Genomic DNA, 13716 nt, shown 5'->3' on the forward strand with positions numbered 1-13716 from the left:
TGCCGGGGCGTTCGAATTATTAGGCCTAAATCAATTGAATGGCCGGCACAATACTGTGCCGCCCGGCAACTGGGCTTTTGAATGCGCGGTACACATGCTGTACCACCCGTCCTGTGTGGGTTAAATACTGATTTACATGTATAAATAATAAATGTAAAATCATACACCATGATATGTGATTTGTAAGGTATGATGTGGGGAGGAGGTATGAGTGAGATGAAATGATGGATAGAGGAGGGGGTTGCCAGCTTGAAATATGCCATGCTATGCTCCAAGGGACATTGTGATATTGGGATGATATAGGGGGTGTGGCTGGAGGAAACTTGCCAACAGTACACAAAATATTAGTCGATACTCCATTTGTTGCATTCATAAAGAAAAGAAAGAAAAAAATGTGGGAAATATTCCCACCAGTTTTTGATGGGCCTTCTGTGATCGTTGTGAATAGGATGAAATGTGAATAGGATTTCAGGGGTAAAGAATGATAAGGAAAAAGATTGGGAAGTAATATATTACCTTCAATATGATCTTGCACATGCACTGTATTCTAATAAGACCTCACATGCAAAGACAGAAGACCGTTTTTTGAGAAAGAGTGGGATACCTGACCAGGTCCACAAATCATGCATTAAATTGTAGGATGTTTTAAAGTAAGGATCAAGCATCAGTCTGCTAACCTCTGTCTATAATTTTGGGTATAGAGTGGTTAAGGATCTGATATTAGATCCTGCACTCGCATGACTGCAAACCTTGACACAAGATTGGTTTGTTTACACGTGTGGAATCAGATTACATAAGAAGATATCAGTGCATAATTCTTATTTTTCTGTAAAATAGATTCTTTTGAAAGGTTAAGAATAGGATCATAATATTTGATAATTTTGGAAGTTAATGTGTTTATATTCTTATGATTAGAATTAAGATTATGAAATTTGCATGTGAAAATAATTAAAGTTATAAAAAGTAAGCTAAGATGGATAATGGCATCTGCAGACTGCCAGTCACATTCATATATTTAAAGCAATATGAATATAGACGGTACGTCATGGAAGAAATTTGGTTGATTATCATTATACAGCTGGTATGAAGTATCAGTTTTCCGTAGCTTTTATATTTGTCATTCCTTCTAGATAAATAGATAAAAATGGTTCTTTATTTCAGGACGAATTGAGCCAGCGAAAGAAGGGAAAGAAAATCGTAAACCTGCCTCTCCAAAGGTAAAAAACGAACAAAAAAATGAACAAAAGAAGAAGAAACCAGAGAAGAAGAGTAACAGTGTCCGTCAGCCTGGTACGCTGGAGGAAGCTATACGAAAGGTGAGGAAGTGTTGATTTTGGTTTCAGTGAGATCTTAGGGGTGTATAATTTCACTCTCAATATCAATTTTAATGCTGCATTATGCACTTGAGGTTGGTTGCTGGCAGGAGAGGGGTGCATTTGGTTGCATTTGCACATGTGTAGGTATTTGTTTAAATATTTGGTAAATATTCAGGATAGTGCCACATTACTAAATACCATGAAAGTAGTACCAATGGATTCCTCTTACCCTCTACTACATCTATACAGTGGATATGATCTGTGATTCCCTCCCTATACCCCATAGTCAAGGACTCAATAGTAGGGGTGGGCATGACCTGGGAAATTGCAGGGTGCCATATGATTAACTTACATAGGTATATGCCAAATGTACCTTGGTTGCACCATATTTCTGTCAACTGTAAAGGAAGATATAAAAGATGTGGTTTAATTACAGTCTACTCTACTCACCCACATGGTGTACCATGTGCACAATGATCACAGGCGCCTCTGTGCCTATGTCGCTATGAGGTAAAGGTAAAAAAATATCCTTGCTTTTTTGTTAACAAAAGAATATAGATCTTTAAGTATTGTTTTACCCTCAAAAATAGTGAATATTTATTCACCAAAAGAACTTCAAATAGAAATTCTGTCATCAGCACTATTTATAGAAAAATTAAGTCAAAGAAATAATTTTCTTGACATATCAAGAGTAAGAAGTACTTGCTGTCCATTATCCTGAGTTCTGATAGTAAAAGCAATGACAAATATTTAGAATATCCTTGCATGTTCACCACTGGTCCCATTGCAGTCAATGTGGCCTCACATGTTGGCACTCTGGCAATGGCGAGCAAATATTCACCATATATATTCTAGCAAGATAGAGCTTGTAAATCACTGATTTACTGTCAAGTGAGGAACCAGTCCAAGCTCTATCTTCCCAGAATATCCTTTTTATGGTTGAGGCTTGTTTCTCTCTTTCAAAAGCATGTAGCCAATATGCTGCAGCAATTACCACTATTAGGTTGTCCTTAAGATTGAAGCTCTTTCATCACAGAAGTTTCAAGTGAATTTAGATAGAATATAGCTAGTATAACTAGGAGAAAAGACTTGCTTTGAAAGCCACTAGGGTTATCTACCATAAGTGCTTCTATCAAGGTTAAAGAAGAATTACAGTGTTTGTAATATATACTGTATTAGTGATTATATCAAAAGTTCATTTAAGCCCTCTCTTAAATAAGAGAAGGCAGAGCAACAAAATAGATATACATGTGATCTGACTAATTAGAAGCACCATTGTATCCATGATTACTTCTTTTCCAACATGTGAAAAATGCTGATTATGTAGATGTAATATATATTATTGTCACAGTTTAGATATTGCATTTCTTGCTTCTCACCTACACACTAAACCATTGAAAATAAATGTTTATGAAATTGGATAGGTCCTCCTTATAGGCAATGATTAATTCTTCCAGGATAGGCCACATCTTAACCAGTTAAAAAGAGATGACATGATATCACGTCATGTGGTGGGATTGCTAGCTGCAGGGGATGTGATATCATGTCATGGCTTTTTGTATGGCCGGCACGTTAGGTGATTGTGCGTATAGCAGGTTATTGCAGCTTCAGCGGCCGAATAGTCTGTGGCATTAGGCCTATGCATTTCGAAATACCCAATGTTATGTCCAGGTGGAGCCAAAACTGCCTTCCAAAGTCATTCTAAACCACACTTTTTTATGTTTTCATTGAAAAATATTAATCTTCTTATCCAGAATCAAAGAGAAGGTGAGAAAAACATCATCCTTGCGTATTTTATTTTTATCTCAAATGGGTAATTTTTATATTAATAAAATATGATGGATAGTATACTCAAATTATTTCCCCGAGCTGTTGGGATTAATCCGTTTGTATTGGGGCTTATATGGCTTATATTTGCCAAATGTCACTCCCACTGGCAAGCTAACAAGCCCACGCAGCCACAAAGCACAAGATCTCTCCTGGTGCGAAGCTATGCTGCACCTCTCAGAGCTCGGGTAAATAAAAAGTTTTTTTTTTATTTTTTTTTACATTATTTTCCCTAGTGAAAAAAAGGGTTTATGAAAATGGAACTCCAATGATTATATACATATGTAAAAATATGAAATGTGATTGGACATCATCTGGCAGGAGCAAAATATTCTGATGACATGATATCATGTCATCTAGCATGAATGGGTTAATTGACCAGGATGCTTATGATTGGGTGTTTAATTTTTAATTCTTTAATTTCAAGAGTATATCTATATATCTATATGTTTTCATATATATTTAGAAGGATCATTTTTATTTATATGAATTTTTAAATTTTATTTAGCTGAATGTAGCAGAGATGCAGAATCTTCTTGATGTGGTGACTGCAAGATTTCTGGATACTCCCCTGATTTGGCTGAAGGATTTGGCTTCCTACTTGAATGTTCGTATAAACCCAGTGAATATGCCAGATCCAATATTCAAGGGGAAGCCAGATTCATATCCCACAACGCTAATGCCTTCTCAAGTTAAAAAGGTAAGGCTTCAGCACACCCATGTTCTTGCTTGCACATTCCTATATAAGATATATTATATTGTCATGTGTAAACATTTTCAATTTCACTTACTGTTACTGTTACTTATTGTCTCATTCTTAGTCTTAATACTTCTCATAATCAGTCTTTTACTCTTTGTTATCTTTTTGTCTTTCTCTAAATGAATATTAAAAACTATCATTCCTATGTGAAATTTATTCATTGTATATCTGATATACCAAAATTGATTCAAGAGTAAGAACTTTGAATTATGTACATGGAAAATAAGTGAATAGACAATGTTTTGTATTGATGATAATGTGCTCTTTGTTCAACAGATGTTACTAGACACCCTCTCTAGTTGCAATGACAAGGTGCTTGCAGCATTCCACAGACATTGTGTAACATCCATGGTACAAGAGCAAGTGAAGGGACTGAGTGTGGTTGGATACAAAGTTTTCATTCAGGTATTGTGACTTTTGATTACATGATTAAACAAAAATATATGTATGAATTGCTAACTAGGTCTGTTGATTGTCTAAGTGATACACTAAATTACAAAAAGGAAAAAATGTTTCTTAATTATGATTGTATGAACCTGCTGAAAATATTTATGGATAGACGATTTCAAAAGATACCCCTCTGGTGGAGTGTCTGGTCCATTAAAGTCATAATCTTTTATATATATTGTTTATTGTACATGTCTGAAAATCTAAATAGGATAATGTTTTTCAATGTTTCCAACAGCTCATGTCAATGCACCGTCCACATGTATGTGTGATGAACTTGCCATCATATTGTGAGTTGCGTCAGACTTTCCAGTCCCAGACACCTACTTGCCTCTCCTTACTGTGGGCTATTGGACAGGCCGGGATTAATAACTTCAATATTGGTTTAAAAGGTAATTTAGAATTGCACTTTTTATGCAGTTGCTTCCTGTTAACAAAGAAAGCAAAAATTATTAGCATATGTGAATATGTATTGAAAATTCAATATACTAATAAAGCATTTGAATAGATATAATTTTTTTCTTACTGCTTTTACAGTATGGCTTGAACTGATGGTGCCAGTTATTGGTTTGAAGAACTACTCCTCATTTGTGGTCGACTATGGGAGTAATGTGTTTGGTGGAGGAGGCGGTGGTGAAGACAGTACAAATGTCTTGGGGGTGCGAGAATTCTTCTCCATCCTCGACTTCACTTGGTGCAACTCAGGGTCACTTTCAAAACCAATCCAAAGACAACTTTTTGCTCTCTATCCAAAAGTGAAGGTAAAAATGTTTTCAAGTTTTATTTGCTTCATTTCTTTACTTTGCATTTGTAAAACATGAAAATTTAATGGGAAGTGAAAAGTAGATGACACATATGTTTTTGATTATGTATGTTCTTCAAATATTTAAGAAGAGTATCCACATATATAGGTACTTAATACTCCTCAGGAATAATTTAGATACATGGGTTAAGTTGGTGTAAACTTGCATGTGAAGTGCAAGTATTCCTTGAATATAACTGATTGTGCTTGATAATTACATGATGAATATAGCAGACCTAATACTAATTTGAGAAATCCATAATTTTCAGACCACTGCCTTTAGTTCGCGTCCAGAAGTAACTTTGCGCAGTTTCTTCCCTTCCTTTTTGCGACGTCTTGATCCAAATGCACCACATCTTTTAAGAGTGGAGGTAAAAAAAAAATTTTCAGAGAATATTGTTCAGTTCTTGTAATAGATATACAGTAAATCATTGCTTATTATCTTTTATGACATTCACTATGGCTTTTAATGTTATGTTCCAATCATACTTCATTTCATATTTATCCAGTGGAAATTGATGGTGATTTTATTTTATTTATTTTTTCAGTTGCTGACATGCCTAGTTCAGTGCCTGACACAGGACCCACATTGTTGGAAAACTTGGTCACAGATGTACCTCAAGCACCTGCCTCAGTCTGCTCTGCTACTCATCCATTTAGGTACAGAATAGCAAATATGTATGTGAGGGTGGGGGGGATGTGCAAAGTTTAAATTTAATGATTTGTAACTTGTTTGATCTTATAAGGATTCAGAACTTAGCAAAAGTCCAAATTGACAATTATGATAATCAAATTACAGGTAAAGAAAGGAAAATTTTAAGCCAGAGCTCGCGCATCAAGAGAGAAGATGTATTAGAGACGATAGAGGGATTTGCAGCTGCAAATGAAAAAATGTTACAGAAAGGATCTGCAGTAGCTGGAACTAGAGAAGCTAACAAAGCTACAAAGGTAAGGTATTTCTTTTAAAAAATGAGATGGGTTAATCTTTATGTTAGAGCAGTATCTGAAATGGAAACATTTAATGATTTTAAATTAGGAATGTTAAAGAAAAAATTACCCCCTCTTTTGTGTATGTATTTGGAAATAGGAAGTAAGTAGCCAAGTAAGTATATATTGTCTTTGTAAGATACATTAGGAAGTAAAGGAAAAGATGATGTGGCTTCCCTATATGTATGGCTTCACTACTGCCATACGCTTCCATAGAAGAAGTAAGTGGATAGTATTGATGGTATTGTGATAACATGAAGACAAGAGGCAATGCTAGTGCACATTTAGTTAATGTGGCATATAGGATTCACTTATGAAAAAGTCTTTATAATTCCTCTTCATCATGTATACAAAGGTATGTGGGTATACAGCACTAGATCAGAAAGGGAGAATGCGCCATGCTTCTCTACCTTTATCAAGATCGCCCAGTCCCACAGTTGATGCTAATGCATACAACTCTGAAGAAGTGCCTTTGAGATATTCGTATGTCCGTGCTTCTAATTCATTCCACCGTTATGGAAGAAGCCGGAAGAGAAATTCCTCTTGGGAGCAGAGGAGAAGACAAAGTAGAAATGCTTCAACTGAAGACAGAAGTTCATTCAGCAGCAGGGAGGATCTGCTGGATAATTGTACTGACTTTCTTCAAAAGAGAAAATTTTGTGGACTTGGTTCAAACACGTGGAAATTAAGAAGTGGGTGTAGTAGTTCTGAGGATTTATTAAATGATGAATATGATGTCAGTGATGGCATAGCTAGCAGCGGAGTACCAGAAACAGATGGCAGTGTCTTTAGCAGTCAAGAGGATCTCTTGGAACCTCGGATCAGATGCTCTGCAAATGTGTCTAAATTTGTCCGCAGCTCTACCTCTGGAAAAGGTAGTAGCAGCAGTAGCAGCAAGTTTTCCACCAGGGAAGGAAAGAAACATTTGAGCATTGAAAAAAGAAATGTGCTTCACAAAAGAATGTGCATAAAATCTACTTTTCTTTCAAAGAATGGTGAAGCATACAACATAAAGCAAACACCTACATCACTGACACCAGACTCGATGTGTCCAACAGATTTGAGCTCAGAAATAGCAGAAGAGCTATCACCAGTCAGACATCAAGTCCAGAAAGCTGTTGTGTTCACAGTTCAGCGTCTGGTGAATCACCTAAGCCATGTTTGTGAACAAGTAGAAGTGATTAGTAGTAGATCTCAAAATTTGCAGGACAGATTTAGAGATCTTGAATATGAACAGCATATTCTGAGCATAAAAATCAATAATTTAGAGTCACAGTTTAAAGACACAATTTTATCAAGCTCAGACACATGCAAGGCAGAATCATCAGCAGATGTCACAAAACAAAGAAAATGTGATCAGGAAAATTATCATCACTCAGAAGATTTGATTGCTCATGAGAAATTGAAGAATGCAGAAAATAATGTCTTGGCAAGAAAGTCTATTTTTGCCATATTAATTGAAATCATCATAAAGGGTATGCCCTTCAGAATATCATCTGTGAGTTTCTTTCAGCTAAAGCATGTTTAGTTATTTGTCTTTTGTAACAGAGTTGATAGACATAAGTTGCTGGGAAGAGTTATAAGTATGTTTCTGATGTAGCTATAAGGTCTGAAAATGGTATTTATGTTGATCAGTCTGTGAATTTGGAGATAAATTGTGTATATACCAATAAGTAAACATCTAGGAATTATTTACCTTTGAAGACTGGAAATATAATAGGAGTATAAGGATACTTTTACCCTTTTCATGCATTAAAGTAGATATATTTATAGGTACTTTGTGTGTGTGTGTATACGTGTATGTGTACATACATGTAAAGATAGAATGGCATATAGTCCTCCTTTTGCTGTGTAGACTTGTGTAGACTGCCTTGATTGCAAAGCTGAGAATAACTTTTCCATAGGCATGCAGATTATATACATTTAGTTACATAGCAGATACATAATTGCTATACTCATTATGGTTGGTTTCTATTAAGATTTTCAGATATTTGTTTGTTTTTAAAAGATAGTAATAGCAGTAAAATATATAGATGAACTCTCATGCTAGATCCCTTAACTCTTAAATCCAGAAATACATTAGAATCTACAGATCAAAATCTACATTGTTGAAATTATGGAATAAAAACATTATCTTGTATTGAAATTTCAGTTTTTGCTGGAGGAAATGAAGGTTGCAAAGAAGAAATCATCCCGACCATATTTGACAAAGCTTTTGGTTATACTTCTTGTAACAGTCATTGTATGGGATATAAGAAGTGCAGGATCTTTTTATGGTAAGTTACCTTTAATTATGCAAGACATTTTGACACATTTGCACATATTGTTTTTAGGCAGACATTACATGCAGATGTAGGTATATTTATGCATGTGCCAGACATAAAATTATACAGAAAAACACACTTGCATGTGCACTTATTGTACAGTCACTAACACACATGTTCATTGAGTATTATCTGCATGTGAAAATTAATACAGCATACCATTGCTTCAGGAAATATTTGTAATGTCTGTTTGAACTACACAGTAGTTGTGACATGAAAAGTAAATTGTCCATATTTATTTAAGAATTTTATAAATCAGTCATAAGATGGTTGTGAAAAAGAAAATGCATTTGCTTTTGCTTACTTTTTGTTGCCTTCTTTTATCAGGATCAAAACTTGGCCAAGTATTTGAGAGGCTTGGACTCGTGCCATATATTGAGGTTGTGGGAAGAACGCTGAAGAAGTCATTTATTCAGTCGTACAAGTGAGTATTTTAGAACCCTGTTGTTGAATTTGTCAGGATTCGTGCTGAGCAAATTGTAAGTAAAACAAAGGGAAAAAAGGAAAACACATATATGCCTTTCCTCCGCATTACCCTTGTCACCTTGAAGAAGATTAAAGCTAGAAGGCCTCCAGTATATTTATGTTTTCTTGTTTTTCCCCATTGTTGTTTTATTTACAACATTAATTACAGATTGACATTTATCAGCCCAAACACGTATTATTAAGTAATAATACTAAGATTTTTTCTTTAAAATTGCAAATAAATAGAGATATTTCTTGCACTGGATAATATTTCTTAAATTGGATAAGGCATGACAAACAAGACTCATAGAAGTTGTAGTTGGCCTTTACAGGTTAGATTTTGAAAGTTTAAGAAATATGATTTTTACTCTATCAGATAGTAAATATGTGAATGCCCTTGAAAATCAGTATCCACACCTTCCAAATAAGATAATGCATTCAATCTTTGATTATTCTCTCATTTTGCAGATGGTGTATACTAAACATTCCACTATACTATAGTCGTGGATGTGAACTGGCTGGTCCATACTTACTGCTGGTTCTAGCCAAAGCAGAGGGAGTGTGGGGCTACATAATGAGTGGAGTTGAGGCTAGTTCAGAGTACATCCCTGTCTTTAAAACAAAGGTGAGCCTGTCTTGTAATAAACCTGGCCAGTGTAAAATGTAATCAGTGAAAATGAACAACTTCTTATAACTGGTTTGATGTAAGAGTATAGATAATGGATTTCTCCCTGTTCTGAATGAGAAAAAAAGTAGCAACATGGAAAAATCTTTCTTTCTTTTTCTCTGTTTTGTTGTACTTATTGTTTATTGACTTTTTTACCCTTCCATTTCTGTTTTAGTTGGATGCTACCATACCTGGACTGAGTGAGTCTTTGATCTATTATGGTAATGCTGTGGTGGAAGCAGTCTGCACTTTTGCATCTTCAGCCGGAAATACTGCAAAACCCTACTTGTTAAATGTTCAGGAATTTATGATGTCACGAGTATTTGTGTGAGTATTTTTTTTGTTTTATGTATGTTCTCTTTATTCTTCATCCTCTTCTGCCACTTCCTTTTCCCCTGTCATCTTCTTCATCTTCTTCATCTTTCTCTTTTCTTCCTCTTCCTCTTCCTCCTCTTCTTCCTTTTTCTCTTCTTTCTTTTTCTCTTCTTCCTTTGTCTCTTCCTTTTTTTTTCTTTTTCTTTTGATCCCTCTCCTCTTCCTTTTCTTCTCTCTCATCCACTTGTTCTTCCTTCTCCTCATCCTTTTCTTTATCAGTTGTTAATCTGACCTATGAGAAATATACAATGTTATTATTCAATATTTATTATTGTTCAATATTTGGATTTGATAAGTAATTTACACACATTATAATATTTTTCTTTTCCATTGCAGAGGTCCCCTAGCCCCAGAAAATCTATACCAGTATGTTGTTGGAGCTTTCGACAAAGTGTCTGAAACCGTTTTCAGAGTCCATACAAACCTTCTCATGGCTTTAGATGATAAAGTTGATGCTAGTAGTAAGACTATGTAAAGATTTAGCAAGGAATTGTAAACAAGGAAGTTGTAGGGTTACAAATTTATTGATGGGTTTTGGGATACTGTTGAATAATTTTTGATGTACTGCTTTTGGTTAGTGAAGAAAGTCTTGGCCTCGTTTCTTTTTACTGAGGGTTACACTTTACAGGGATATCATATTACAATTCACTGGAAATTTGGTGCCAGTAAGGTGCATATTAGCAAGCAAGTACCATTATGAGATAAGCTATCATTACAGAAAACTTTTGAATTGTATACTGCCACACCTCCCTCCCCTCAGAAAAAAAGTGCTGGTATGTATATTTTTTGGTTCATAGACAGCATTGATTACAATCCATTTATATCTTTTGAAAGTGACTTGTGCCTTATTGTTACCATTTGATATTTACATATTTATTGCCATATTGTATGTATTGGTGTATTTAATCTTATTTGCATAAGGTAGTCATTTAAAGAGTTAGTTCATGTAGTGTTATTGGTACCTTGTACACTTCAGTGATCATTTTATGGAAGAAGAGTAAGATCACTGTGTAAGATGTGTAAATACAATTTTAGGACTGAAGCAAATTATTATTTTTATCAATAATATAGTCTGTTCTTACAGTAAATGAAATTTGACAGATTTTGATATGAAACCATTCATAAACAGTTACATTGTCTAATTTGTTGACACTGTTGCTCAATACTGTTATATATTTAATTAATGTCACACTTTATCTATGGAGTGGTAACTTTTGTTATGTGTTCATGATTAAAAAAAAGTACATGGTGTTGTGAATAACTGTGCTGGTGTAGTTGGGATTTGTGTTGATGAACACCAATACTTTTTGAAGAGAAGTTTTGTGATGTTACACTTCGTTATCCCATGCTGTTCTAGAAGATGTCAAGAGCTAAGAAGGGAATTTCGGGATCTGGTTTAAGCTGCTGTTATGTAAGTTGGTTTCTTGATCTCATTTCAATGCCTTCTTTGCTGCTTCACCTTGAAAGATAATAAAAAAAAACAATTTTGTAATATTATGTACACTATACGACAAATAAATTTCTTTCTCCCAAATACAAGTTTATCTTTACTGTCTTGAAAGAGCCTGATATATTTTCTAAAAAATGTTATTTTTATTTTATAGATAATTAATACCATTGATAAGACAAACACTTAGACTGTTAGAATAAAGAATTTAATAATTTTCTTTACCAGATAGTTTGATTATCCCTAACTCAAGAGTGCAAAAAAATCACAAAAAGTATCTTTTACATGAAATTGTGTTTACAACGAATTTTGTGTCACACAATAGACAGTATTATAAAACAGAATGTCACTTGTATCATTGCAGACATCAGTTTTGTTGAAAAGAGAAATATTTTGGGATCAGTGTTGTGGTAGCAAATTATAAATAATACTAGTCACTTTTAAATTTAGAAACTTATTCTTCACACCACCAATAGTAAGACCATACTCCAAAATATTGGTCTTAAATTTAACTTCATGTTATCTTCCTGTAAATGTTTACAACAAACAGAAATTTACATCACAGCCTCAAAAAAGCTGCATCATCAGTGTTCCATACTCCTCTGCATGACTAAAATTTCGCTTGGTAAATCTGAATTAAGCAGAGAGAGTACAGATTGTAAAACTTGACACAGAGGACCTCATGACTGTTTATGATATTGTATCAGTAAATGTAATGAGGTCTCAGTGAAACATAATCCAATATATTTTCACTTCAATAAAAGGATCATATTTCTTACATATATAGCAATACGGTCGAATGTGAATAATTATTCACTATTGCAATATCCAGATTTCGTTCAGTACATGTATTTCTCAAAGATTCCTTGATCCTTTCCATGGAAACCAATAGGTTTAGAGGTCACTGTTCAGCATGTTCATGGTATATATTAATTAATAGAGCGAATCCTGGGATTAATTTCTTGTCCTAATACATTAGGTAAAATTTTATCTATTCTGTTTCGTTAAACGTCAACGACGAGTGCATTCCATAAAGAACGGAAATTGCAATATTTGAAATACATTGATCAGAAACGCCATGGTTTTTATGTGAAAACACATGGCAGTCATACAAGACGAGCATTCTTTAGGACCGACCATATGGGATGTGCAATGTGTGCAGGATGAGGAACAGCCGATGGTCATCCTTGTGCCCCAAACCACACTGGGTTTTTCTTGGCATTACAAAGCACTTTTTTTCTCCATTTTTTTTCAACCCGGTCATGACCAGAGGCTGAGACTTAAAATGCTTTAGGAAGAAGGTTGGATGAAGGGGAAGAGGAGGATACAGTGAGTCAGCTGATGTGCATCCGGTTACTACCTGGGCAGTATGAAGATTACATGAGCATCTTAACATCAGATAAGGAAAGGTAAAAGGGAAACCTGAGTGGCGGTGTGGAAAGAGGGAGTTTATGGACGGAAATGAAGGAAAGTGAAATACTGGGAATGGCGGAGAAAGTATGAAGAAGAGAAAACATAGACGAAAGCTGATACCGAAAGCTGCGCAGCGTCTTTTTTTTTTCTTAAATAAATCGGGTGTTTATATTGATCATAGCTCCAATAAACCTAGTGTTTATAAAACGGCGTGTGATGTAAAGTGACATAACAATGGCTGTGCGAATAAAGAGAAGTAGGAAGCGTTAATAAAGTGGGAGGAGAAGCAACGACGAGGTCGAGCACCGCCCAAAGCCTCACGCACATTGTCGTTTTTAACCTCCGCTTGAAAACGAGTTTTTGTGGGTATCACTGGCCTACGGGAGTTTCTGATCTTTTTGTCTCAGGCAAAAGAAAGAGGAGAAAAAGAAAAGAGTCTTGAACATCAGGCTTTTTATTTGGGAGATATGCTTCTTTTGCTTTGAGGTCCCATTGTCTCGATCATGATAAGGAACAGGTAGCGCCAGTCAGGTACTCCAGGGCAGACCTGCAGCGGAAATTACGCAACTTAACAATTCATCCTGCATGATGCTGGAGGGGCATTGTGTAAGTTTCGGGCTGTGCGAATGTGTAAGATACTGATTTTTTTGTCTTATAGCAACCAAATTGTTAATAACATCATTACGGATCTCATGAATCATATTATTATTGTTATCAGCAACATTATTTTCACTTTTGTTATTGCTGTTTTTGTTATCATTATTGCTATTGCTGTTTTTGTTATCATTATTGTTATTGCTGTTTTTGTTATCATTATTGTTATTGTAATTATAATCATTATCCTTTTCGTTATTATTATTATCATTATTACTATTACTATTGTTGC

General features: G+C 34.9%; 1 protein-coding gene across 1 annotated transcript in view; it reads left to right on the top strand.

Annotated features, from left to right (window-relative positions):
• The window catches only part of Tmem214 (Transmembrane protein 214), a 12845-nt gene extending 1341 nt beyond the window's left edge, over positions 1 to 11504 (top strand). Inside the window, exons 2-14 of the mRNA XM_043021910.2 lie at positions 1162 to 1316; positions 3652 to 3843; positions 4180 to 4308; positions 4589 to 4742; positions 4888 to 5111; positions 5422 to 5523; positions 5701 to 5812; positions 5952 to 6100; positions 8292 to 8415; positions 8791 to 8887; positions 9397 to 9553; positions 9771 to 9922; positions 10307 to 11504. Of these exons, the coding sequence (XP_042877844.1) occupies positions 1162 to 1316; positions 3652 to 3843; positions 4180 to 4308; positions 4589 to 4742; positions 4888 to 5111; positions 5422 to 5523; positions 5701 to 5812; positions 5952 to 6100; positions 8292 to 8415; positions 8791 to 8887; positions 9397 to 9553; positions 9771 to 9922; positions 10307 to 10445 (1886 nt within the window). The 3' untranslated portion in view covers positions 10446 to 11504. The remainder of the gene's footprint in view (positions 1 to 1161; positions 1317 to 3651; positions 3844 to 4179; positions 4309 to 4588; positions 4743 to 4887; positions 5112 to 5421; positions 5524 to 5700; positions 5813 to 5951; positions 6101 to 8291; positions 8416 to 8790; positions 8888 to 9396; positions 9554 to 9770; positions 9923 to 10306) is intronic.
• The last annotated feature ends 2212 nt before the right edge of the window (positions 11505 to 13716 follow it).

This window comes from Penaeus japonicus, unplaced genomic scaffold (assembly GCF_977035675.1).
Source record: "Penaeus japonicus unplaced genomic scaffold, GWHDUDI00000001_assembly GWHDUDI00000002, whole genome shotgun sequence".
Lineage (NCBI taxonomy): Eukaryota > Metazoa > Arthropoda > Malacostraca > Decapoda > Penaeidae > Penaeus > Penaeus japonicus.